At 37.0% G+C, this 22,980-nt stretch overlaps 2 protein-coding genes across 3 annotated transcripts in view; one reads left to right on the top strand and one right to left on the bottom strand.

The window, feature by feature from the left end:
• On the top strand, positions 1–22,819 carry UBA5 (ubiquitin like modifier activating enzyme 5). Of its 2 annotated transcripts, XM_060011275.2 has the most exons (12): positions 1–688; positions 6,904–6,949; positions 7,400–7,489; positions 11,050–11,159; positions 12,006–12,092; positions 12,762–12,846; positions 13,621–13,725; positions 13,915–14,042; positions 18,027–18,162; positions 19,540–19,615; positions 19,981–20,087; positions 20,607–22,819. In XM_060011275.2, the coding sequence occupies exons 1-12, from the start codon at positions 306–308 to the stop codon at positions 20,688–20,690; spliced, it is 1,437 nt and encodes a 478-aa protein (XP_059867258.1). In that variant the 5' UTR covers positions 1–305; the 3' UTR covers positions 20,691–22,819. The 2 variants fall into 2 exon arrangements, with proteins under 2 accessions (XP_059867258.1, XP_059867259.1); XM_060011276.2 differs by lacking the exon at positions 7,400–7,489 and having other exon boundaries at positions 2–688; positions 6,904–6,934; positions 20,607–22,818.
• The window catches only part of NPHP3 (nephrocystin 3), a 60,095-nt gene continuing 53,927 nt past the window's right edge, over positions 16,813–22,980 (bottom strand). The window contains exon 28 of the mRNA XM_060011268.1: positions 16,813–17,873. Coding sequence (XP_059867251.1) covers positions 17,843–17,873 — 31 coding nt within the window. The 3' untranslated portion in view covers positions 16,813–17,842. The remainder of the gene's footprint in view (positions 17,874–22,980) is intronic.

Genomic DNA, 22,980 nt, shown 5'->3' on the forward strand with positions numbered 1-22,980 from the left:
GTTGGAGGCCTCAATTCTAAAGAAAGCAAAACCACTTTAGTCACTACGGGTAAATATGATCGCCGAAGCCTCCTCCGCCTCCAAATTTAATGCACCGGCAGGCGGAAGACCTATAGGGTCCGGTTCAGAAAAGGGCCCGTCAGGACCTCGAGCCCAGGAATAAAAGATCCTGGGGATCCTCCTGGCCGCCCGGTTGGAAAGGCAACATCGCAGGCCGCCGGCTCTGGACACTGATGACCCGGGCCCTGCTTCGGCCCGGGCGAAGAGGGAAACTGAAAGGGCTGGTTTTTCCTTGAGGGGGAACGATGACTGCAACGCACCGGAAGCGGCGCGCTGAGAGGCTCGCGGGTGCGGCGGAGAGGGTCAGTCCGGGAGGCGCTGGGAGGGCTTCCTCAGGGTTGTGGGCTAGGAAGGCCGCCGCAAGGTGCCTCCTCACATACCCCTCGCGGGCCCAGCAGGCCAACAGCGTGGGGCGGCGGCGACGTCGACGGCCGGGGCTGGGAGCGCTGGCGGCCGGGGTCCCAGCCATGGCCGAGTCTGTGGAGCGGCTGCAGCAGCGGGTCGAGGAGCTGGAGCGGGAACTGGCCCAGGAGAGAAGTCGCCGGGCCCTGGGGGGCGGCGATGGAGGAGGCGGTCGGGCCCGCATCGAAAAGATGAGCCCCGAGGTGGTGGATTCCAACCCCTACAGGTGACCTGCGTGGCGGGGCGGGGAGAGGGGCGAGGTCACCGTCTTCAGGTGGTCAGGAGTGAGGCGCTCCCCGCTGCTGTCCAGCTCACACGGCCTCGCACCTCCCTTTTCTTGTTCTGGGGTCCTGTTCCCAAACGGGCAAGACCAAGTCTTAGTACTGGTGAAACGTGTTCTTCCTTTTTTTAAAAAAGCCAACTGAATCAGCCATATGGTGCTGCTCCTGTGCTTGCTGAGGACACGTATTCAGTTAACTACCGCCCCTGCTTCTATTAGTCTTCCTCGCTCAGCGTAAAACTGAGAGTAAAAACTTTCAAAAGACACCAGATGTAAAACCCGCTAAGCATAAACTTGGGAGCTTCATAAAGTCTTCTCAGTGTTTCTTAAATTGGGGGCATGGTGGAAAGAGCTGGATTAGCTCTAAAACCATTGGACTTCCCCAGGCCTGTCTGCTCCTCTCCTTTCTTCTTTTCCTAAGATTTGTTAATTCAGCGGGCGTGCACTGTCACTTTTCCTCTTCACCACAACCCTAGGAGATTGCTACTATTATTTTATCCCTAGTTTATAAGTGAGAAAAATGAGGCTTAGAGAGCTGCTGTGACCTGCCGCAGGTCATAGAGCTAACAGTAGCTAAAAAGGCCTGGACTGGCATTAGGTTTGTCTTACTCCAAAGTTCACATGGAACTGTCTCCCCAGTAAAAATAAATAAACCATTAAGTAGTGTGGCTAAAAACTGGATAGTTTTAGAGTAGGTGAAACAGGAAAGATATTGTGCTCTTTCTCTTCGAAGAGCAGGAGAGTTTGGATTTTAAAGAAGGGTTTTATTTATGACATATAAAGCCTCAGTGGAAGTCTTAGGGTGCGTGGTTTTTTTTTTGTTTTTTTTTTTAAAGCTGTACGCGGGCCTCTCACTGCTGTGGCCTCTGCCGTTGCGGAGCACAGGCTCCGGACGCGCAGGCTCTGTGGCCACGGCTCACGGGCCTAGCCGCTCCGCGGCATGTGGGATCTTCCCGGACCGGGGCACGAACCCGTGTCCCCTGCATTGGCAGGCGGACTCTCAACCGCTGCGCCACCAGAGAAGCCCTTTATTATTATTATTATTTTTTTTTTTTTGCGTGGTTTTTTTTTTACAACCTAAAATGCAGACCAGTATTTAGGCACAAAGATGTTAATTACAATTTTATTTGTAATAGAAAAACCTGACCAAAATTATAATTGTTCCATAATTACAAAAGAGTTCATTTTAACTCAAATTAAGTGAAATCATGCCAGATTCTTGCTTTTCTCTCATTAATATTACTACGGTTTTTTTTGGCGGTACGTGGGCCTCTCACTGTTGTGGCCTCTCCTGTTCAGGAGCACAGGCTCCAGACGCGCAGGCTCAGCGGCCATGGCTCACGGGCCCACGGGCCCAGCTGCTGCGTGGCATGTGGGATCCTCCCAGACCGGGGCACGAACCCGTGTCCCCTGCATCGGCAGGCAGACTCTCAACCACTGCGCCACCTGGGAAGCCCTATCTTACTATGTTAAAAAAAATTTCTTTTTCTTTTAGTTTTGAGATATGAGGTGTTAACCATCCAAAATTTTTAGAGGTTGAATAAGCATGAATTGACATCTCTAATTAGAATGAGTGGGAACTATTCCATTTGGCATTCTTAAACATTTTTCAATTTTATAAATGAAAATTTTGAAATATTCCCTCCAAGAAAAGCAATGTGGATCATATATTTATTTTTTAAAATAAGTTTGTTTATTTATTTATGGCTGCGTTGGGTCTTTGTTGCTGTGCGCGGGCTTTCTCTAGTTGAGCGGGGACTACTCTCCGTTGCAGTGCACGGGCTTCTTATTGCTGTGATGGCTTCTCTTGTTGTGGAGCACAAGCTGTAGGTGTGTGGGCTTCAGTAGTTGTGGTACGTGGGCCTCAGTAGTTGTGGCTCGCGGGCTCTAGACCTCAGGCTCAGTAGTTGTGGTGCACGGGCTTAGTTGCTCTGTGGCATGTGGGATCTTCCCAGACCAGGGCTCGAACCCATGTCCCCTGCATTGGCAGGCGGATTCTTAACCACTGCATCACTAGGGAAGTCCGATCATATACTTAGAATCAACTTTCAGATATCATTTTAATGTGAGATGATTCCTTGACATTGTAATGACCACAAACCTAACATTCAGAACTCAAATTTAAACATTTAGTATTTTCTATATTATTTGCACCATTTGTCTTTATTAAAACTGCTACTTAGGAGATGGCAGTTGTCACCCAAAGCTCTGCACTAGTACATGGAAATTTGATAAAGGTCAGCCTTAAGTTTTTGAATTGTTGTTCATTCAGCAAATATTTAGTGAGCACCTTTTCATCTCCAGCTGGATAATGTTATCTACCACTTATTATTATGCATAGACACTGGGAATACAAAGTAGACATGGTCATTTCTCTCCAGAGGTTACCAGATGAGTGTGAGATAGAAAAGTAAACATGGGATTGCAATATGAGTGGTAAGAAATATGATAAAGTATTGATACATGGTTATCAGAAAAAATATAGGAGAGGGATTTGTAGGTCTCTTACATCATTTTAATTGCATCAGGTGATACAGTAGAAATATAATATAAAGCCCCTGACTCTCAAAGACCTTTTGCTTTAGTTTGGGAGATTCACTGGTTGTAGAATAATGATCAACACAAGTAACTGTAAAATTGTGTGGTATGTAATATAAGTAGAAGCATGTTGACTAAATGAAGAGGTGAGGAGAGGCTTTGAAATTAGAAAACCTGGTTTTAAATACTGGCTCAAAAACCCAGCTCTGAATAATTGTTTGCTATTTAGCTAATCTTGGGCAAGTTAATTAACCTGAATCTTTTCCCCCATTCATAAAAGGAGGTTGCATTCTTCTCAGCATTATATATAAAGATTAAAGAGAGCATCAAGGTAAAGATGGCAGATTGATCACAGGCATATATTATCACTGTCTACCCAATCCCACTAAAATGAAAGTAAAGGAGTTTTTAAAAAGGAATAAACCCCCACTGAAAAAAGAGGGTTTCTATAAGTAATTGGGGGATGGGTGAGTCCCTGTACTTAAAAGATTATAGTTAGACAGTTTTAGAATCTAGAAAAGGGATGGATGACTGATAACTGATTTAAAGGATCCAAAGAAATTGACTCTAAAGGCTGCAACCCAGTTTATACCACAAAATTCCCCAAAAGCTCAAGAATAGGCATAGTATTTCTAGAAGGGCTTAAGGTAGGGCTAAGAAAGATATGGCTGAAAATCTGTTGAAGAAACAACCCAGGTTCACTACTTCACTTTGGGTAGCTGGGCAAATGCCTCTTCTCTGTCAGGAGAGAAGACTAGAGATTTACTCATTGGAGAGTAAAATAGAGGATTTATATTAATAATTGAAGCAAGTCTTCATACCTGAAGAAAGGGGATTAACTAAATGTTTACATACTGAATGCTAGGACTCCCAACCTTGTTCTTCCATATAACACCCCCAAACTTACAGGCATAAAGACTTTTCAGGCTGGAAATTGAAAGATTCTTCTCTGGGGAATCTGAGAGCACCAAGAAGAGAGACTGAAAGACACTGACATTGTGGGTTTCTCAACTGATCACCCTACAGTGAAGCCCAAAGTCAAACAAGCAATGCCCACATCCTTGCCTTTATTAGTGTCTGGCTTTTAAATATGAGCAGAATAAAGGATGAGAGAAGCTCCTAATGTGAAAGAAGGAAAATAAAATTAGTTATTTGAATAGACTATGTAAGGGGAACACAACCCAAATATTATTATTAGTATCTTCAGAAAGGAAAGATGTTATATAAATGAAACAGGACAAGTTACTACAAAAAGAAATCATTCAGATAATTGAAAAGAATTCTTGCAAATGGAGAATGATAACAAAAGTGAAAATCTCAATAGAAGATTTGGAAAATAATGTTGAAAGAAATCCAGAGAACAGAGCAGAAAACTAAAATGGTGGACAATAGGAGAAAGAAATTAAGAGTAGAGGACTAGTCCAAGAGGTCCGACTTCCAAATAATAGAAGTTTCAGAAAGTCCAGGAAAAACAAACCAACCAAACAAGGACATCATCACGTTATTCAAGGAAATTTCCCAGAACTGAAAAAACATGTTTCCTATTTGAAAGAGTCCAACAAGTACTCAGCACAATTGATGAGAATAGATTCACTCTAAGGGACATCATGAGATTTCAGAAGCTAGAAGACACCTTAGAAATTTTTTTTTTTAACATCTTTATTGGGGTATAATTGCTTTACAATGGTGTGTTAGTTTCTGCTTTATAACAAAGTGAATCAGTCATACATAAACATATGTTCCCATATGTCTTCCCTCTTGCGTCTCCCTCCCTCCCACCTCCCTATCCCACCCCTCCAGGCTGTCACAAAGCACGGAGCCAATATCACTGTGCCATGCGGCTGCTTCCCACTAGCTATCTACCTTACGTTTGTTAGTGTGTATATGTCCATGACTCTCTCTCGCCCTGTCACAGCTCACCCTTCCCCCTCCCCAACACCTTAGAAATTTTGAAGGAAAATGTTTCTAACAGAATTCTATACCAAGTTAAACTGTCAACTAAGTGTGTGTTGTGTGTGTGTGTGTGTGTGTGTGTGTGTAGGTGTAGCTTTCAACGATTATGTACCCTTCAATTTGTCATTTTTATAATACATTTCTAAAAATAGAATTTTGATAAAACATTTTTAAGAAGTTTGGTAAATAACATTTTCAGACACACATGTTCTCAAAATTCACCTTCCTTGTACCCTTTACAAAGCTATGAGAAGATGTTCTTCCAACCATAGCAAGAGAATAAATTAAGAAATAATCTACAGCAGAGGCTCTCAAACTTTAGTGTGCATCACAATTACTTGGGGAGCTTGTTCAAACACAGATTGTTTAGGCCCCACATCCAAAGTTTGATTCGCTTGGTGATTATAGGGTGGGGACTCAAGAAATGATATTTCTAGCAAATTCCATAGGCCACTGATCCATAGGCCACACTTTAGAACCTTTGAGCTCTAAGGTACCAGAAGCAGGAGATTAATACAGGATGAAGAATTGAAGAGAATTTGTAATATGATGAAGGGAGAATGCAGGATGGGAGCTGTATGTGCAGTAAATGTGCACATGGGGACATGTCAGAAGATTCTAGTATATCTTTAAGAAGAAATTGCTAGAACACCTCATGTATATGACTGTATCTAGAGGAATTTTAGACAACTGGGGTTGAATTTGTGAAAATACATAGAAAAGTAAACATAAGAACAAACACAATTATTAACTTCAAGGGTGGGGATCATACAGGAAAGGGTAAATTCTAATATACTACATTGTCCAGTTGTGAACAGTATTAACATCTAACCAAAATGACCATATAACAATATCAAGAGGCTGGTGAGATGGGAAATATTTGTGTTTAATGATAAAGAGTGAAATCTTCAGATAGTACCTAATCCTGAAAATCAAGAAATAACAGTGTTAGCATGTTACTTAGAGATATCCTGGTAACAGAGTTAAAAATGAGTGAGGAGAGGAAAATGGGGGTGCAGGCCAGAACACTGCTGAGTTTCCTAACAAGCCTAATAGAACTATTTGACTCTTAAAGTGTAAACTAATGGGGATTGTATGTATATGTGTATAGTTTTAAAGTATATGTATTTAAAAAAAACCCTAAAATACTAAAGAAGATAACAGACTAGCAGTAACTAGGTAAATACCTCTTAGAGTCCTTGGTATAAGAGGTGCTTACTGAAAGTAGACATTATCCATTGTGGGCAGAGGCAACAAGTGAATGGAATTCCAGCCATGAGATTATTCTGATGTTAAACATTAAATTTGAGTTAAACATTAAATATTTACATATACTAATAAGCATGGGAAAATGTTGAAATTTCACTTTGACCCATTCTCTGGAAACAACATTTGAGTCAATAGGTCTCAATCTTGACTGCATATTAGAATGTATGAGGAACTTTTAAAAAATCTTGTTGCACAGGCTACATCTTGGAGGGAGGGTATTCAGGCATCAGTGCTGAAGTAATTTAGTTTCATCTGGTAAAAATTAGCTGAAAGATTTCTCTCTCTCTCACACTTACTGTTTCTTCTCTCACAGTTTATTTTCTGTGATGATGTATGTTTACCTATATCACTATTAATTAAAAGTTTGTAAGCCTTAAAATATTTCTTTCCTTTGTTTTAAGCCGCCTGATGGCATTGAAACGAATGGGAATTGTAAGTGACTATGAGGTAAGATAAACCCTTCCAAGTTTTTGAAGATGATTTCAGTAAATGAAAATAACTTCCGATGACATTTCCGATGAAGCATTATTGTTTATTTATTTATTTATTTTTGGCTGCATTGGGTCTTTGTTGCTGCGCGCAGGCTTTCTCTAGTTGCGGCGAGCTGGGGCTACTCTTTGTTACAGTGTGCAGGCTTCTCACTGTGGTGGCTTCTCTTGTTGCAGAGCACGGGCTCTAGGTGTGCGGGCTTCAGTAGTTGTGGCTCGTGGGCTCTAGAGCGCAAGCTCAGTAGTTGTGGCGCATGGGCTTAGTTGCTCCACGGCATGTGGGATCTTCCCGGACCAGGGCTCGAACCCGTGTCCCCTGCATTGGCAGGCAGATTCTTAACCACTGTGCCACCAGGGAAGCCCCGATGAAGAATATTAACCAATACATATATAATTTTGCATTTTACAGAAAATCCGTACCTTTGCTGTAGCAATAGTAGGTGTTGGTGGAGTTGGCAGTGTGACTGCTGAAATGCTGACAAGATGTGGCATTGGTAAGGTAAAAACATCTCTCTTTGTCTATCATTTAGGGAACCCAATCACTTCTGGAGTAAATCAGGTACAAATTAGAATTTCTTTTCTCCTTACTAATGGCTTATTGATTTGTGGTGTATTTATTTATTTAATTTTTTTCTATCCCGGGTTTTTTTGTTTTTTAAATTGGGGTATAGTTGCTTTACAATGTTGTTTTAGTTTCTGGTGTCATCGAAGTGAATCAGTATATGTATACATATATCCCCTCCCTCTTGCACCTCCCTCCCACCCCCTTACCCCCCATCCCCCCGCATCCCACCCATCTAGATCACCACAGAGCACCAACCTGAGCTCCCAGTGCTATACAGCAGGTTCCTACTAGCAGTTTTCCACATGGTAGTGTATATAGGTCAATCCCAATCTCCCTATTCATCCCACCTCCCTAACCCCCCCTGCGGCGTCCGCATGTCTGTTCTCTATGTCTGTGTCTCTATTCCTGCCCTGTAGATAGGTTCATCTGTACCATTTTTCTAGATGCCACATATATGCGTTAATATACGATATTTGTTTTTGTCTTTCCTACTTCACTCTGTATGACAGACTCTAGGTCCATGATTTGTGGTATATTTATTCAGGTTGTTTTTTCTACCCCAGTGGGTGGGGTTAAGACATAAACCCGCCCAAAAGGAAGCTAATATTATTACTAATTAAACAAGGACTATCTGATTTTGTTCAGGAAGTTTTCTGTTGGGATTTAAGTGTTTTAGACATACAAGTTTAGGAAGAAGGCTGTTAAATTGATAAAGTGTGTAGTGAAACATTGAAACATCCAAAAAAATTTTTTTAAACACAGTTTTTATATAAGACAAACTAGAAAGCATGTACCTTTCTTACTCTTGAATTTGAAATGGTGAATGCTCCAGAATTTTTTTAGCCCATACTTTTTTTTTTTTTTTTACTTTTTTCTAAAATTTTTTTTTTTTGGCTGTACCGTGTGGCTTGCAGGATCTTAGTTCCCTGACCAGGGATTGAACACCCAGGGCCATGGCAGTGAAAGTGCTGAGTCCTAACCACTGGACTGCCAGGGAAGTCCCATACTATTTTCTAAAATTGATTTGATTGGGTAGGAAGGAGAAGTTAACTTTGTACCAGAAATCAGCCTACCAATCTTAGATTTGTAAAGCCAGAGTCCATGATGTTAGATAGATAGTGGTTGAATACATAAGTTTTCCACAATTGTATATCATTTTGCTAAACTTTGTGGAAAAATGTTTGCTTTATCAATGCTTTTTAATATGTTGGTCCACTCCATGCCCCAAATTCTTAAAAGGAAGTGGTTTCAAAGTTGGCACTTATTTATCAATATAGAAAAGACAACACCAAAATACTAAAAATGTTTAACATTTTAAAGGCTTTCAAGAAGTTTATAAAAGCTAGCCAGTAATTGCTTATACCTGACATATATGCCTTGGCTGATTGATCAAGGGTGGTAGAGATCATGGAGATTTGCTGGTCGCAGGTTTGAGTGTGCACTAGAATCACTTGGAAGGCTTATTAAAACAGATTGCCGGACTCTACCCCAGTGGTTTTGATTCTATAGGTTTCAGGTGGACCTAAGAATGTGCATTTCTAACAGGTTCCCAGGTGGTTCTGATGATGTTGTTCCGGGGACCATGCTTTAAGAACAGCATCACCTGGGAGCTTGTTATAAATGAAGATTCCTAGGCCCCACCCAAGACATGCTGAATCAGAATCTATATTTTAACAAGAACTCGAGGTGATTCGTAGGCATATTAAAGTTGTGGAAGTACTCCAGTATTTCTAACAAGCTTCAGGTGATGCTGATGGGGTTATCCCAGGCCTCATTTTGAGTAACAAGGGTCTAGAACAGTTAGCAAATATTTCTGTAATTAGAATCACCTTGTATGTTTAAAAAAATTCTTAGGTTCGGACTGCACCACATAATAGGTTAATCAGAACCTCTGGGGTTGAGACCTACACATTTGTATTTTTTTAATACAGTGGTTCCAGTGTAAACTCAAGTTTGTAAGCTAAGGATCTACATAGGTAAGTTTCAGAACTCTTTCTTCAATATGTAAAACAGAGAAACAAGAAGCTGTTTCATGGGGTTGCGTAGGGAAGTGGAGGATTGGAGATCCAGAGCCCACTTCTTATCCCTGAAAGTTCTGGTGTTCCTGGGGCACACTGAATCACCAGATCTAGATCAACTGCCTTATTTTACAGATGAGAATACAGTCCTAAACAGTGAAAGTGACTTACCCAGAAGCAGATCTAATTAGTGACACGGTTACTACTCACACCTTCTGTCCCCAAATATAGGATTTCCTACAACTTACTCATAAACCAGCTATGAGGCCGAAACTCAAATTTAAAACTTGGCCTGACCTAATAAATATTGTTGACTGAGGTTAAGTAAACCAAATTTTGGAGACTCTAGGTAGGGTTAGAAAGTTTCATAGAGAGTATAAGTGATATCTTTTCTAGCAAAATACTGAGAGTTACCTATGTGTTGTTTTTATGGGCTGGGTAAACATTTTTTAGTTTCTGAATTGAGAAGAAGAAAATCCCATTTTTGTTTTTATTGTTAGATTTAGGGTGCTGAGAATTATATTACAAAGTCACAGAATTTTAGATAAAGAAGGGACTTCGGGAACTGTATATCATTTTTACACTGCTTTGAATTATTCCATAGGTCTAGAGGCTCAGTTTTTTGTTTCTTGTTTTTTTGGTTCTTTTTTCCATCACTTTAGATAAATTGCATTGCTCTGCTTTCAAGTTCATTGATCCTCTTTTTCCCCTGCAATGTCTAATCTACTCTTAGTCTCATCCAATAAAAATTTAATTTTAGATAATTAAAAAAAAAAGGAACTGTGGATATACTTGGGTTCAACCTGTTCTTACTGATAAGAAATGGACCTTTCGGCCATTTTAAAGTTGTGTGAGTGTGTTTGACAAATGCTGTCATGCCTAAATATATAGCAGGAAACAACAATTAACTGATTGGTTAATAATTCTGTTTGGAATAATGTTTTAGCCGTGGCATGAGTATATATAGTGCCTTATTCATGAAAGGAATTGTGTTATACTATGGTTTTAAGTTACAGCATTTGTTTTTATCTTATTTAAAAATTTCATTTATCTAATGGGTTCTTGGTTTTTAGCCAAACATTGGAATGAAGTAGGATTTTGGTGCAGTTTGTAAAAATTATAATGAAATGGAATGAACATTAATTTTTGAGCTAATCATTTAGAGAGGCAGTACAGTGTTGTGTTTAGGGTACAGATGCTGGATTGAGAATGCCTGAATTTGAATCCCATTTTTACTACATATTAGCTGAGTGGCTTTTGGGCATGTACCCTAGTTGTCTTATTTCTAAAACGAGGATAAGAGTACCTATATATTGTATGGTCACTAAATGAGTTAATATATGGCACCTAGTATTTCAGAATTAGTATTATTACTGTCAAACAGTTAAACCCATCAGGTGGAAAGCTGACTAGTTTGTTACTTTTAGTTTGTTTTTTGGTACGTTTTTCATCAGAATACCACTATTTTCATTTTAGTTGCTACTCTTTGACTATGACAAGGTGGAACTGGCCAATATGAACAGACTTTTCTTCCAGCCTCATCAAGCAGGATTAAGTAAAGTTCAAGCAGCAGAACATACTTTGAGGTAAATGGAATACCAGTTGAAGGCAGTGAAATTGGTGAAATCTTCCTGTGTGTATTTAGTATGAGTTAAACTAACATATAAATGCACCTGTATTTTCCTTTATAAAAATGCAGGTTTCACTTATACAAAAAGAATTTTCTTACCTCTTTGATCTGGGTTGGCAGCCTCTTTTTTGAGAGTAAATATTTTATGCTTTGAGAGCCATATGGTTTCTGTCAAAACTGCTCAACTATGCAGTTGTAGTAGCTGTAGGCAATATATCAATAAAAGTGAATGAGCACGACTGCTCCAATAAAAACTTTATTTATGGACTCTGAAATATAAATTTCATATAAAATTTCACATCATGAAATATTGTTCTTCTTTTGACTTTTTTGTTTTCTTGCAACCATTTAAAAATGTAGAAACTATTCTTAGCTTGCAGAACTTACAAAAAAAAAAAGGTGGCAGGGTGGTAGTCAGATTTGGCCCAAGAGCCAGACTTTGCCAACCCTTACTCTAGGACAGTTCTTTGTGGTCCTAAACGTATTTGCACTGAATTGGATAAGAAACAAAGAAGCTCTTCTGTCAGGCTGAACTGTAGCTAACAGAGGTAATAAAGGTTTAATTCCCAACACATAGATTGTGGGAATATTTTTGTAATCCTTCTGACAGTCTACGTGTTTTGAACCTGGTCCTTGAAGTGGGGCAAAAGAGGTAGAAGAGGACTTTGGATTTTCTTTGAGTGGCTTGAATGCCATTTCTCTAACATCTGTTAAATGATTTTTAGCTCTTTTAGTTCTTTATCTTGCTTTCTCTTACTGTTTTACTAGTAGTTTTTATTATCATTCCGTTTTTCCCTCTTAGGAACATTAATCCTGATGTTCTTTTTGAAGTACACAACTACAATATAACCACAGTAGAAAACTTTGAACATTTCATGAATAGAATAAGGTAAAATTTTATTTATGAATATTTTGCACAATGTCCAGCTCATTTTAAGTATTATTAGAAAATCTGTCAATGATTAATTAATTCACTGAGTTGGTAGGTTGATATATATTTTGTTTTTAAAATAGTTTTTAAATTTTTTGTGTAATTTTTATGTATTGGGAGCTCAGTAAAAAACATATATTGTCCAAAAAACTATAGTAACAACACAATAAAAACAAATCTAAAAAAACCTGTTATTATGATATAACAAGGGGCCTCAATTATGAGTTCTGTGTTATAGATTATACTTCTATCTGAAAGTGGTTTTCTGCAGACTAACACCATTGAAATATTCGATTGTATTCAGTTAACTTTATTACATTTACATTTGTAGTGAAACATGAGTAAAAGTCTGTGAAAGCTGATAGGGAAATGGTAACTTTTGTGAACAGATTTTATATTTCTCACACCCTTTTACATCTTGTATAAGAAATACTGTAATATCATTGATATTATGTTCGTAATAGTGAATACTCAATGTATACTGGGTCTTTAATATTAAATGCTATGTTATAATTATACTCAAACATTTACTGAAAGACTAAATGTATTGACTGAACAAATAAAGTCTAATTAGAGTGTATTTTGTGTCCTGATTTTTTTCAAATAAAATTTATTTTCTTTGCCTAGTAATGGTGGATTAGAAGAAGGAAAACCTGTTGACCTAGTTCTTAGCTGTGTGGACAATTTTGAAGCTCGAATGACAATAAATACAGTGAGTATTCCTATTGTATAATGTGTTATATTCATGGATTTATCTATTTTCCTGTATATTCTGTCAGTATATATTCCGCATTCTGAAAATAGTTCTGCATTTAAACCCTTTGATAATGTGTTTTGTTTGTTTTTAATGTTCTCTCATCCTGTTTTTGAAATTTATTCTAATGTGACCTATCTAGCCTTGTTGGTGTGGCATATATTTCAGTATCCTACTCTCTCTTATGCCAATAGAGCAAACTAAAACAGCAGATAATTCTGATGTACAATTTTTAAAATGAATGAATATCTTATAATACTGTCTTATTCTTGGTCGGCATTGGTTTTTACTTTTGTTGATTTAAGTAGATGTATAAATGTGTATAAATTGCCCTACACACATGATTTCTCAAAACTAAAACTGAATTCTTTTTCTTTTGAATTACTGTGTTTTCAACTTTGCAAATGACATTTTGCATTTTTTTGTTGCTGAAATTATTTTAGAAAAATGAAGTTTTACATTAATCTAACAAGAAATCCAATAAACTATGGTTCAATTTAATTAGATATTTATATTGACTGCTTACCTGAATGCTATCAGTTTCTTTTTTAAGGAGAGTGGCGATTGCTAAGGAATTCCATTATTTACAACTTTCTTCTTTGTTTCTGAAAATTAATTTTTAAAAACTCTTTGTAATTCATTTAAACTCCAGTTTTTCATGAAAAGAACTTATGGTAAATTACTTCTTGCTTTTTTATGTTCTTTCTTGTGTTTTCACCTATTTCTATTAAGGCTTGTAATGAGCTTGGACAAACATGGATGGAGTCTGGGGTCAGTGAAAATGCAGTTTCAGGGCATATACAGCTCATAATTCCTGGAGAATCTGCTTGTTTTGCGGTATGCATGATTCATTTTGGGTTATTATTTTTCACTGTTAAGTACTGGAGTTCCTAGGGGCATTGAAAATGTTTACAATTCGAAGAAAAGACCAAACTTTGAATGAATTTGATGGAATATTATTTGGAATAACTTATACTTTTTTCCCTTTCTTTTGAAATATATTTTCTTTTATTCTTTTTCATGTAGTGTGCTCCACCGCTTGTAGTTGCTGCAAATATTGATGAGAAGACTCTGAAACGAGAAGGTGTTTGTGCAGCCAGTCTTCCTACCACTATGGGAGTGGTTGCTGGGATCTTGGTACAAAATGTGTTAAAGTGAGTGAAGGATAATTTTTCTGAATAGTCTTGTTTGCTTTTGACAAACATTTCAAATATTGGAATGACTAGCTAAGTATTTAATTTGTTTTTTTAATTTTAAATACACATATTTAAAAATTTTATGTATAATATGTGTATACTTTTATATATAAATATATTTAATTTAAATATATATTAATATTACATATATCAACACACATATATTTGTGTTACTCTCTATTTGGCATAGTTCTTGTTCAATGGTACAGTGGTATTGTATATTTATTTATGAAGCATTAACCAAATGATTTAAATTTCTGCACATCTGGCCAAAGGGTGAAGACCCATAAACACACTCGCTTCCACTGTCTTGGTTTAACATTTCTAAAAATAATATGAATGTGATTAAACATTAACTAGGGTTATATCTCTGCTATCCGTAAACAGATACCCAGCAACCGCACCATCTGAACTATAACTAATAAAGACAAACGTTTCTTTGAAGCTAAAATTAATGTCATAGAGGTTTTTTGTTTTGTTTGTTTTTTGTTTTTTGCGGTACGAGGGCCTCTCACTGTTGTGGCCTCTCCCGTTGCGAAGCACAGGCTCTGGACGCACAGGCTCAGCGGCCATGGCTCACGGGCCCAGCTGCTCCGCGGCACGTGGGATCTTCCCGGACCGGGGCACGAACCTGTGTCCGCTGCATCAGCAGGAGGACTCTCAACCACTGCGCCACCAGGGAAGCCCTGTCATAGAGTTTTTGAACCAACTTATACTTTATGAAAAGCAGAACTGCTTTAGTTGTGCCTTGACTCAGGCCATTTTTTTCCCTCACTTTACAATGTTAATAAGCTTAGTTATGTTTCTTAAGCATCCAGTATAATAAGAACAAATTGCAGGGCTTCCCTGGTGGCGCAGTGGTTGAGGGTCCGCCTGCCGATGCAGGGGACACGGGTTCGTGTCCCGGTCCGGGAGGATCCCACGTGCTGTGGAGCGGCTGGGCCCGTGGGCCGTGGCCGCTGGGCCTGCGCGTCCGGAGCCTTGCTCCGCAACGGGAGAGGCCGCGGCGGTAAGAGGCCCGCGTACCGCAAAAAAAAAAAACAAAAACAAATTGCAACATGTTACAGGGAGGCACTCTAATATCATTTATCAGCCATCAGCAAAGAAATACCAGAATACATAAGAACCCTCAAGGCAACTGTCTGGGGCTGTTTCAGATGAGACAAATAGCCTGTCAAATTTCAGTAGGTCTTAATCTAAACACAACATTTTACAGTATGTTATGAAGAAGGGAAAAAAAAATCATGGCTACAAAGTATTCTCTTACCAGTGTGTCATATCTAGCCAACCCTCTATTGATGGACATTTAGGCTACTTACAGATTCTTTTGCTATTATTAACAGTGCTGCAAAAAGCATCTTGCATATATCTTTGTAGAGTAGATTTTTGTACAGTGTGAATTTTTAGAAATGGAATTTGAATTTCTAAGTTTATGCAATACTTACTTTGACAGATATTACTAAATTTCTCCTTCAAAAGGTTGGTACATTTCCATGACAGTGTGGGAGTACCTGGTTTGTCCACATTTTTGGTAACATTGGGTGTCATCAAACTTTTTTTTTTGAAGTATAGTTAATTTACAGTGTTGTGTTAGTTTCAGGTGTACAGCAAAGTGATATGTATTCTTTTTCAGATTCTTTTCCCTTATAGGTTATTACAAGATACTGAGTATAGTTCCCTGTGCTATACATTAGGTCCTTGTTGTTAACCTATTTTATATACAGTAGTGTGTATATCCCAAACTCCTAACTTAGCCTCCTCCCTCCTCGCCCCCCTCCCACTATCCCCTTTGTTTTCTATGTCTGAGTCTGTTTATGTTTTGTAAATAAGTTCATTTGTATCAATTTTTTAGATTCCACATATAAGTGATATCATATGATATTTGTCTTTCTCTGTCTGACTTCACTTAGTCTGATAATCTCTAGGTCCATCCATGTTGCTGCAAATGGCATTATTTCATTCTTTTTTATGGCTGAGTAATATTCCATTGTATATATATACCACATCTTTATCCATTCATCTGTTGATGGACAAGGTTGCTTCCATGTCTTGTTTATTGTAAATAGTGCTGCTGTGAACATTGGGGTGCATGTATCTTTTTGAATTAGAGTTTTCTCTGGATAGATGCCCAGGAGTGGGATTGCTGCATCATATGATAACTCTGTTTTTAGTTTTTTAAAGAACTTCTGTTCTGCATAGTGGCTGCACCAATATACATTCTCACCAACAGTGTAGGAGGGGTCCTTTTTCTCCACACCCTCTCCAGCATTTATTATTTGTAGACTTTTTGATGAAGGCCATTCTGACCAGTGTGACGTGATACCTTATTGTGGTTTTGATTTGCATTTCTCTAATGATTAATGATGTTGAGCATTTTTTCATGTGCCTATTGGCCATCTGCATGTCTTCTTTGGAGAAATGTCTGTTTAGGTCTTCTGCCCATTTTTTGATTGGGTTTTTTGTTTTTTTGATATTGAGCTATATGAGCTGTTTGTATATTTGGAAATTAATCCCTTGTTGGTAGCATTGTTTGCAAATATTTTCTCCCAGTCCGTAGGTTGTTTTTTAATTTTTTTTATGGTTTCCTTCACTGTGCAAAAGCTTTTAAGTTTAATTAGGTCCCATTTGTTTATTTTTGTTTTTATTTCCATCACTCTAGGAGACAGATCCAAAAAAATATTTCTGTGATTTATGTCAAAGAGTGTTCTGCTTATGTTTTTCTCTAGGAGTTTTATAGTACCCAGTTTTACATTTAGGTCTTTAATCCATTTTGAGTTTAGTTTTGTATGTGGTGTTAGAGTCATCAAACTCCTTTATCTTTGTCAATTTGATAGGTGAAAAATGGGTATCTCATTTTAATTTCCAGTTGTGAAAAGGGTTGAGCACTTATATTTTTCTGTGAATTGTCTTCTCACATCCTTTGCTCAGTTTTTTTTGTCTTTCCTTGTTGTATATTAAGAACATGCATTCGCAGATTTTTTCCTTTTGTTGTTTATCTTTTGTACATGATTTTTCAGCTTTTCTATAAGCTTCTAAAAGGAATCAGATTTGACTGGAAGGGGAGCACAGGGAGCTTTATGGCATACTGGAAATGCACTATACAGTCTGCCCACCATTTCCTTGGGTTCTGCCTTTGTGGATTCAACCAACTGTGGATCGAAAATATTAAAAAAAAAAAAATTCCGGAAAGTTCCAAAAGCAAAACTTGAATTTGCCACAAGCTTCCAACTATTTATATAGCATCTGCATTGTATTTACAACTATTTACATAGCATTTACATTGTATTAGGTATTATAAGTAATCTAGAGATGATTTAAAATATATGGGAGGATGTGCACAGTTTATATGCAAATACTATACCACTTTATATAAGGGGCTTAATTTTGGTATCCTGTGGGTGGGGGGTGTTCTGGAACCAATCTCCCATAGATACTGAGTGCCAACTATATTTTGATCTGGTAGTGAATATTACATGGGTGAATACTTTTGTAACATTTTATTGAGATTTAATACAAATTTAAGATTGTAAACTTTGCAGCAAGTTATATATAAACAACTTTAAAAAATTAGATTTAGTACCATATCTCAGAGATTTTTAAGATACACTTCTGCCACATAACTTCTGTGAAATTAATATGCTTCTTAAAGTTGTTGACATGTCATAGTTTAATTGGCAGCATTTTATCTTTATTACATGTTCAAAAAATAATAGTGCATTCTATGGTTGATGAAATGGAGTAGCCTTTCTTCACTGCATTCATTCAACAAAATCTACTATAAGCCAGGCCCTGTAAACAAGATAAGAAATTTGTTTTCTGGGTTGCTTGTTACAAAAATCATTACCTTCTTTAAAGTCATTTTTTAAAAAGTCAGTTACTTTTCTTCTAATACTTTTATGGTTTTATTTCTTTAGTTAAGTCTACTTTGATTTGTTTTTCTAGGTTTCTGTTAAATTTTGGTACTGTTAGTTTTTACCTTGGATACAATGCAATGCAGGATTTTTTCCCTACTATGTCCATGAAGCCAAATCCTCAGTGTGATGACAGAAATTGTAGGAAGCAACAGGAAGAATATAAGGTATATGTCAATGTGTCACAATGCATGAGAGATCATATTGCATAGGACAATAACTTAAAAAAGAAAAAATTATTTAGATTTGGAATACAAGGTAAATGGATTCTGGATTTTTAAAGGTTTAATTTATTCACCATAATTTAACATGAAAATTCTGTTCAAAGTCCTTTCTTGCTTTTGGTAAGATAAAACTGTCTGAATTCATTAAAAAAATTTTTTTTTTAATTTTAATTTTTTTAAACTAAAATATACTTGATGTATTGATACAATATTATGTTAGTTTCAGGTGTACCACATAGTGATTTGACATTTGCATACATTATGAAATAAGCACCATGATAAGTCCAGTTATCATCAGTCCCCATACAAAGTTATTACAATATTATTGACCATATTCCTTATGCTGTAAATTTTATCCATGACTTATTTATTATATAATTATAGGTTTATACCTCTTTATCCCCTTCACCTGTTTCACTCCCCACCTCCCCTATGGCAACATCATTTGTTTTCTGTATCTGTGAGTCTCTTTTCATTTTGTTTTGTTTTTAGATCCCACATTTAAGTGAGATTATATGGTATTTATTTCATTTAGCATAATACCTTCTAGTTCCATCCATGTTGTCACAAATAGTAAACATTCTTTTTTATGGCTGAATAATATTCCATTGTATATATGTACCACATTTTCTTTATCCATTTATCTGTTGATGGACACTTAGGTTGCTTCCATGTCTTGGCTGTTGTAAATAGTGCTGCAGTGAACATTGGAGTGCATATATCTTTTTTTTGTTTTGTTTTGTTTTTTTTGTTTTTTGCGGTACGCGGGGCTCCGGATGCGCAGGCTCAGTGGCCATGGCTCATGGGCCTAGCTGCTCTGCGGCATGTGGGATCTTCCCAGACCGGGGCAAGAACCCGTGTCCCCTGCATCGGCAGGCGGACTCTCAACCATTGCGCCACCAGGGAAGCCTGCATATATCTTTTGAGTTAGTGTTTTTGTTTTCTTAAAAAAAAATACCCAGAAGTGAAATTGCTGGATCATATGGTAGTTGTATTTTTAATATTTTGAAGCACCTCCATACTGTTTAGTGGCTGCAACAATTTACAGTCCCAGCAACAGTGCACAAGGTTTCCCTTTTTTCCATATCCTCGCCAACACTTGTTATTTGTTGTCTTTTTGATAATAGTCATTCTGACAGGTGTTACCTCATTTTGGTTTTGATTTGCATTTCCCTGATGATTAGTGATATGTGTCTGCTAACTATCTGTATGTCTTCCTTAGAAAAAAGCCTATCTGAATTCTTGGTTCTGATCAATTCTGACTGATGTTTCAGAGAACTGAAAATGAGTAAAAACACTGATACTGTTTGATTTCTACAGAAAAAGGTAGCAGCACTGCCCACACAGGAGGTTGTTCAAGAAGAGGAAGAAATAATACATGACGACAATGAGTGGGGTAAGAATTGTTTCATAAATTGAAATGGCAGCATAAAACAATCTTTTATGGGAGGGAAACTGATTATAATTAAGATATACAAGTTTTTTTTTTTTTTGCGGTATGCGGGCCTCTCACTGTTGTGGCCTCTCCCGCTGCCGGAGCACAGGCTCCGGACGCGCAGCCTCAGTGGCCATGGCTCACAGGCCCAGCCACTCCGCGGCACGTGGGATCCTCCCACACCGGGGCACAAACCCACGTCCCCTGCATCGGCAGGTGGACTCCCAACCACTGCGCCACCAGGGAAGCCCGATATACAAGTTTTGAATGATTATTGCTCATTAAGTTCCTTAAAAACTGTTTTAAGATCAAGTTTAACCTTACAGGTATTGAGTTGGTATCTGAGGTTTCAGAAGAGGAACTGAAAAATTCTTCAGGTCCAATTCCTGACTTACCTGAAGGAATTACAGTGGCATATACAGTTCCGCAAAAGGTACATCTAAAATGTTTACCATAAGTAAATATAAGAGAAAATTTCTATTTATTTTCTTTCATCTTCAACCTATTTTATAATGCCAATGCAGTATTTCCTATTTTAGGTGTTTTACATTATAGGCATTAAGATTTGTGAAAGAGAGAGTTATTCAGTGTTAATATGGAAATACAGGCACAGCACAGTTTAAACTGTTTGAAAACATAGATGTAAAATAGTTTTGCTCACTCATTTGTGGATCAAGTGAAATAGATTTTGATTAAATGACAGTACCATTTTTTTTGTATATTGATAAGTTTTAGCCACAATATCATTTAAAAATACCACTTCTGTAGAGATCTCAAGAACATTGAAATTACTGCTTGTCTATCCTAAAAATTAGAAGGCATATTTATTAAAGAAATTGTACTTTGTAAACTTGTTGAACATGGTTAAGGCTTACTGATTATATGTTCCTAAGCATTAAGAACTTTATTTAATTGGTTATTTTTTCACCATGTTTCCCTCATTTATGGATAGCAAGAAGATCCTGTACCTGAAGTAACAGTGGAAGATTCTGGTGAAAGCTTGGAAGACCTCATGGCCAAGATGAAGAACATGTAAATAATGGACTGGCCTGTATTGTATTTCCTGTGTCTAAACCTGTTCCCTAGCAATTAAAAAGAAAATCATTTAAAACTGAGAAAATTTAGGGCAACATCAGTTGATGTATAATCTTCACTGAATTGTTATACTGTTTAAAAATGCTGTGACTATTGCTTGTTACTCCCCCCCACCTTCAACTAAATCAGAAACTCTCCTAAAACTCATGTTTCATTCTAGTAAGAAAACTTCAAAGGATTATTGCAGGCAGTTATAAATCTTATTTAAAACTTAGCCATTGAACTGTTTTGGCCTTTTGGGAGGGGTGGGAAGAAAGGACCAATTTGATTTGCCTGAGGCCATGGACAAAAGAATAGTGTGTGGTCAAATATAGGGAAAGGACAAGAGGTACAACCTATTGATTAGAGCCAGCAGGCATCTACTCATTGTGTTTGGAATTGCTCTCTACAGGAAAACTGCCCACTACTACTAACTTGAGCAACAATGAATTTCAAATAGTAAACCTATAAAATAAAAACATCCTTTCAAATGTTTCCTGATGAAACACAAGCTGAAATACAGTCATTGGAAAAGTTTGTAAACCTCTGAATTATATATTCAAAACAAGACAGAGGCAAATAAGAGGAAGCTTTCTTCATGGATAGACAGATAAAGATATTTTCAGGATGTACAAATTATATTTCTGCACTGATTAAGAAAAAGCATATCATCTATGGAACATATATCTGAGTCAGTGTGCTTTATTGAGCAAAAGATAAATTTAGGCTAAGATCATCTAAATTATACCCATCATATGGGCTACCTTCTAATACTTTATTTTATTTGAATTTGATTCCGTGGGTAATTAGACATTGGCAAAGGTTTGTCCTGGTTAACAGACAATAAAAGAGGTCTAAATTGCCTCTGCAATGACTGGCATGTATTTCTTCACAGGGAAGAGTGTATTTTCCCTGATTGTGACCACTAAATCGTAATTTGATAAACTGGTTTTCTCTGGATTTTGCATACAAATAATGAAGACTTAGAGAACGTTGTTGGAAATAAATTCCTAATGGTTTGGAGACTAATAAAGACACCTGCATGTGTAACCATTATCTGTAGGCTGGTACTATGCTAGTCTCCTATTTTGATGACTTTTTTGCTCTGAAAAGATATAAATGTCTAAATTCTATGTCTAGGAGGAAAATGTCATTAAAAAATTAAAAGTGCATTTCCCACTTGTAAAATAAAATTCTAAAAATAATTTCAGAAAGCCCCAAATATCAAATATGTTTAATATATTAGCTTTGAGATTTTAGCATACTGCGATTCTTATGTTTAGAGTGATGTCAGGAAAGTATGGGGATAGTTTTTCTAGCCTTGAAACATATTTACGTTGCCTTAGTAGGTCATTTGTTGTTTAAATTTTTCGTGTAGTCATCTGTAAAATAACTTTTCTAGTTTCTAGAGATGCTTTGAATTTCAAAAAAGAAATGCAGTCTTTCTAAGTCCCATTCCTTTGGTATACTAATTTGGTACCTCTGGTACACTAATTTGGTAAGGCTTTTACTTATAAGTTTATATAGTTTGATAAATAGCTAGAATCTACTATCCTTTTTTAAAAAAATTTTTATTGGAGTATAGTTGATTTACAATATGCATTAGTTTCAGGTGTACACAAATTGAAACAGTTATACATATACATATTAGAACCTGCTATCTTCTAAAGACCTTTTTTTATCTGTTCTTATTTGGCACTGTACCCTGCTGGTGTCTTATACTGTACCAAATCTTATCTAATTTTTTTGTCTTATATCTTCCATTAAAGTTATTATTTTAGCAGAAAAAATCTGGTAACAAGTATCTTTTGTAACCTAGAGAGCTCTCTTGACAATCTGTATGCCATGAAAACTTGTATATATGTAGGCAGCTATGAAAAATTAATCATCACTGGATTTTACATTACTAAATAAACCCATAGTGCTTGACCAGATTTATAACACTATTGTTTCTAGTGTGAAAGATGGAAACACTCCCAAAATTGCCTTAGCACAAAGGCTCTAAATTACAGTAAAACAAACAATATGTTCAACTTTAATCCCTTGTTAATTGTTAGTGGGAAGTTAATTTGTGGTATTACTCAAATGCTTTATGTAAATAGTAAAAAAAAAAAGTAATGTAGTATGCGTTTCTTTATGTAAAATTACTCCCTGAATACCTATAAACACACTGACCAACCCAAAAAGGTAATAAACATTTAACAATATTAATGAAGCTTTGACCACCCCATCACATTTTTTTTAATATTTTT

The sequence above is a fragment of the Delphinus delphis genome, chromosome 4 (genome assembly GCF_949987515.2).
Source record: "Delphinus delphis chromosome 4, mDelDel1.2, whole genome shotgun sequence".
Taxonomy (NCBI): domain Eukaryota; kingdom Metazoa; phylum Chordata; class Mammalia; order Artiodactyla; family Delphinidae; genus Delphinus; species Delphinus delphis.

Bases quoted from the DNA above. Each gene is read 5' to 3' on its own strand.
- UBA5 (XM_060011275.2), top strand. From the start codon at position 306: ATGACTGCAACGCACCGGAAGCGGCGCGCTGAGAGGCTCGCGGGTGCG. The intron at 11,160-12,005 runs GTAAATGGAATA...TTTCCCTCTTAG, and splicing joins GCAGCAGAACATACTTTGAG to GAACATTAATCCTGATGTTC. The intron at 19,616-19,980 runs GTAAGAATTGTT...TTAACCTTACAG, and splicing joins ACATGACGACAATGAGTGGG to GTATTGAGTTGGTATCTGAG.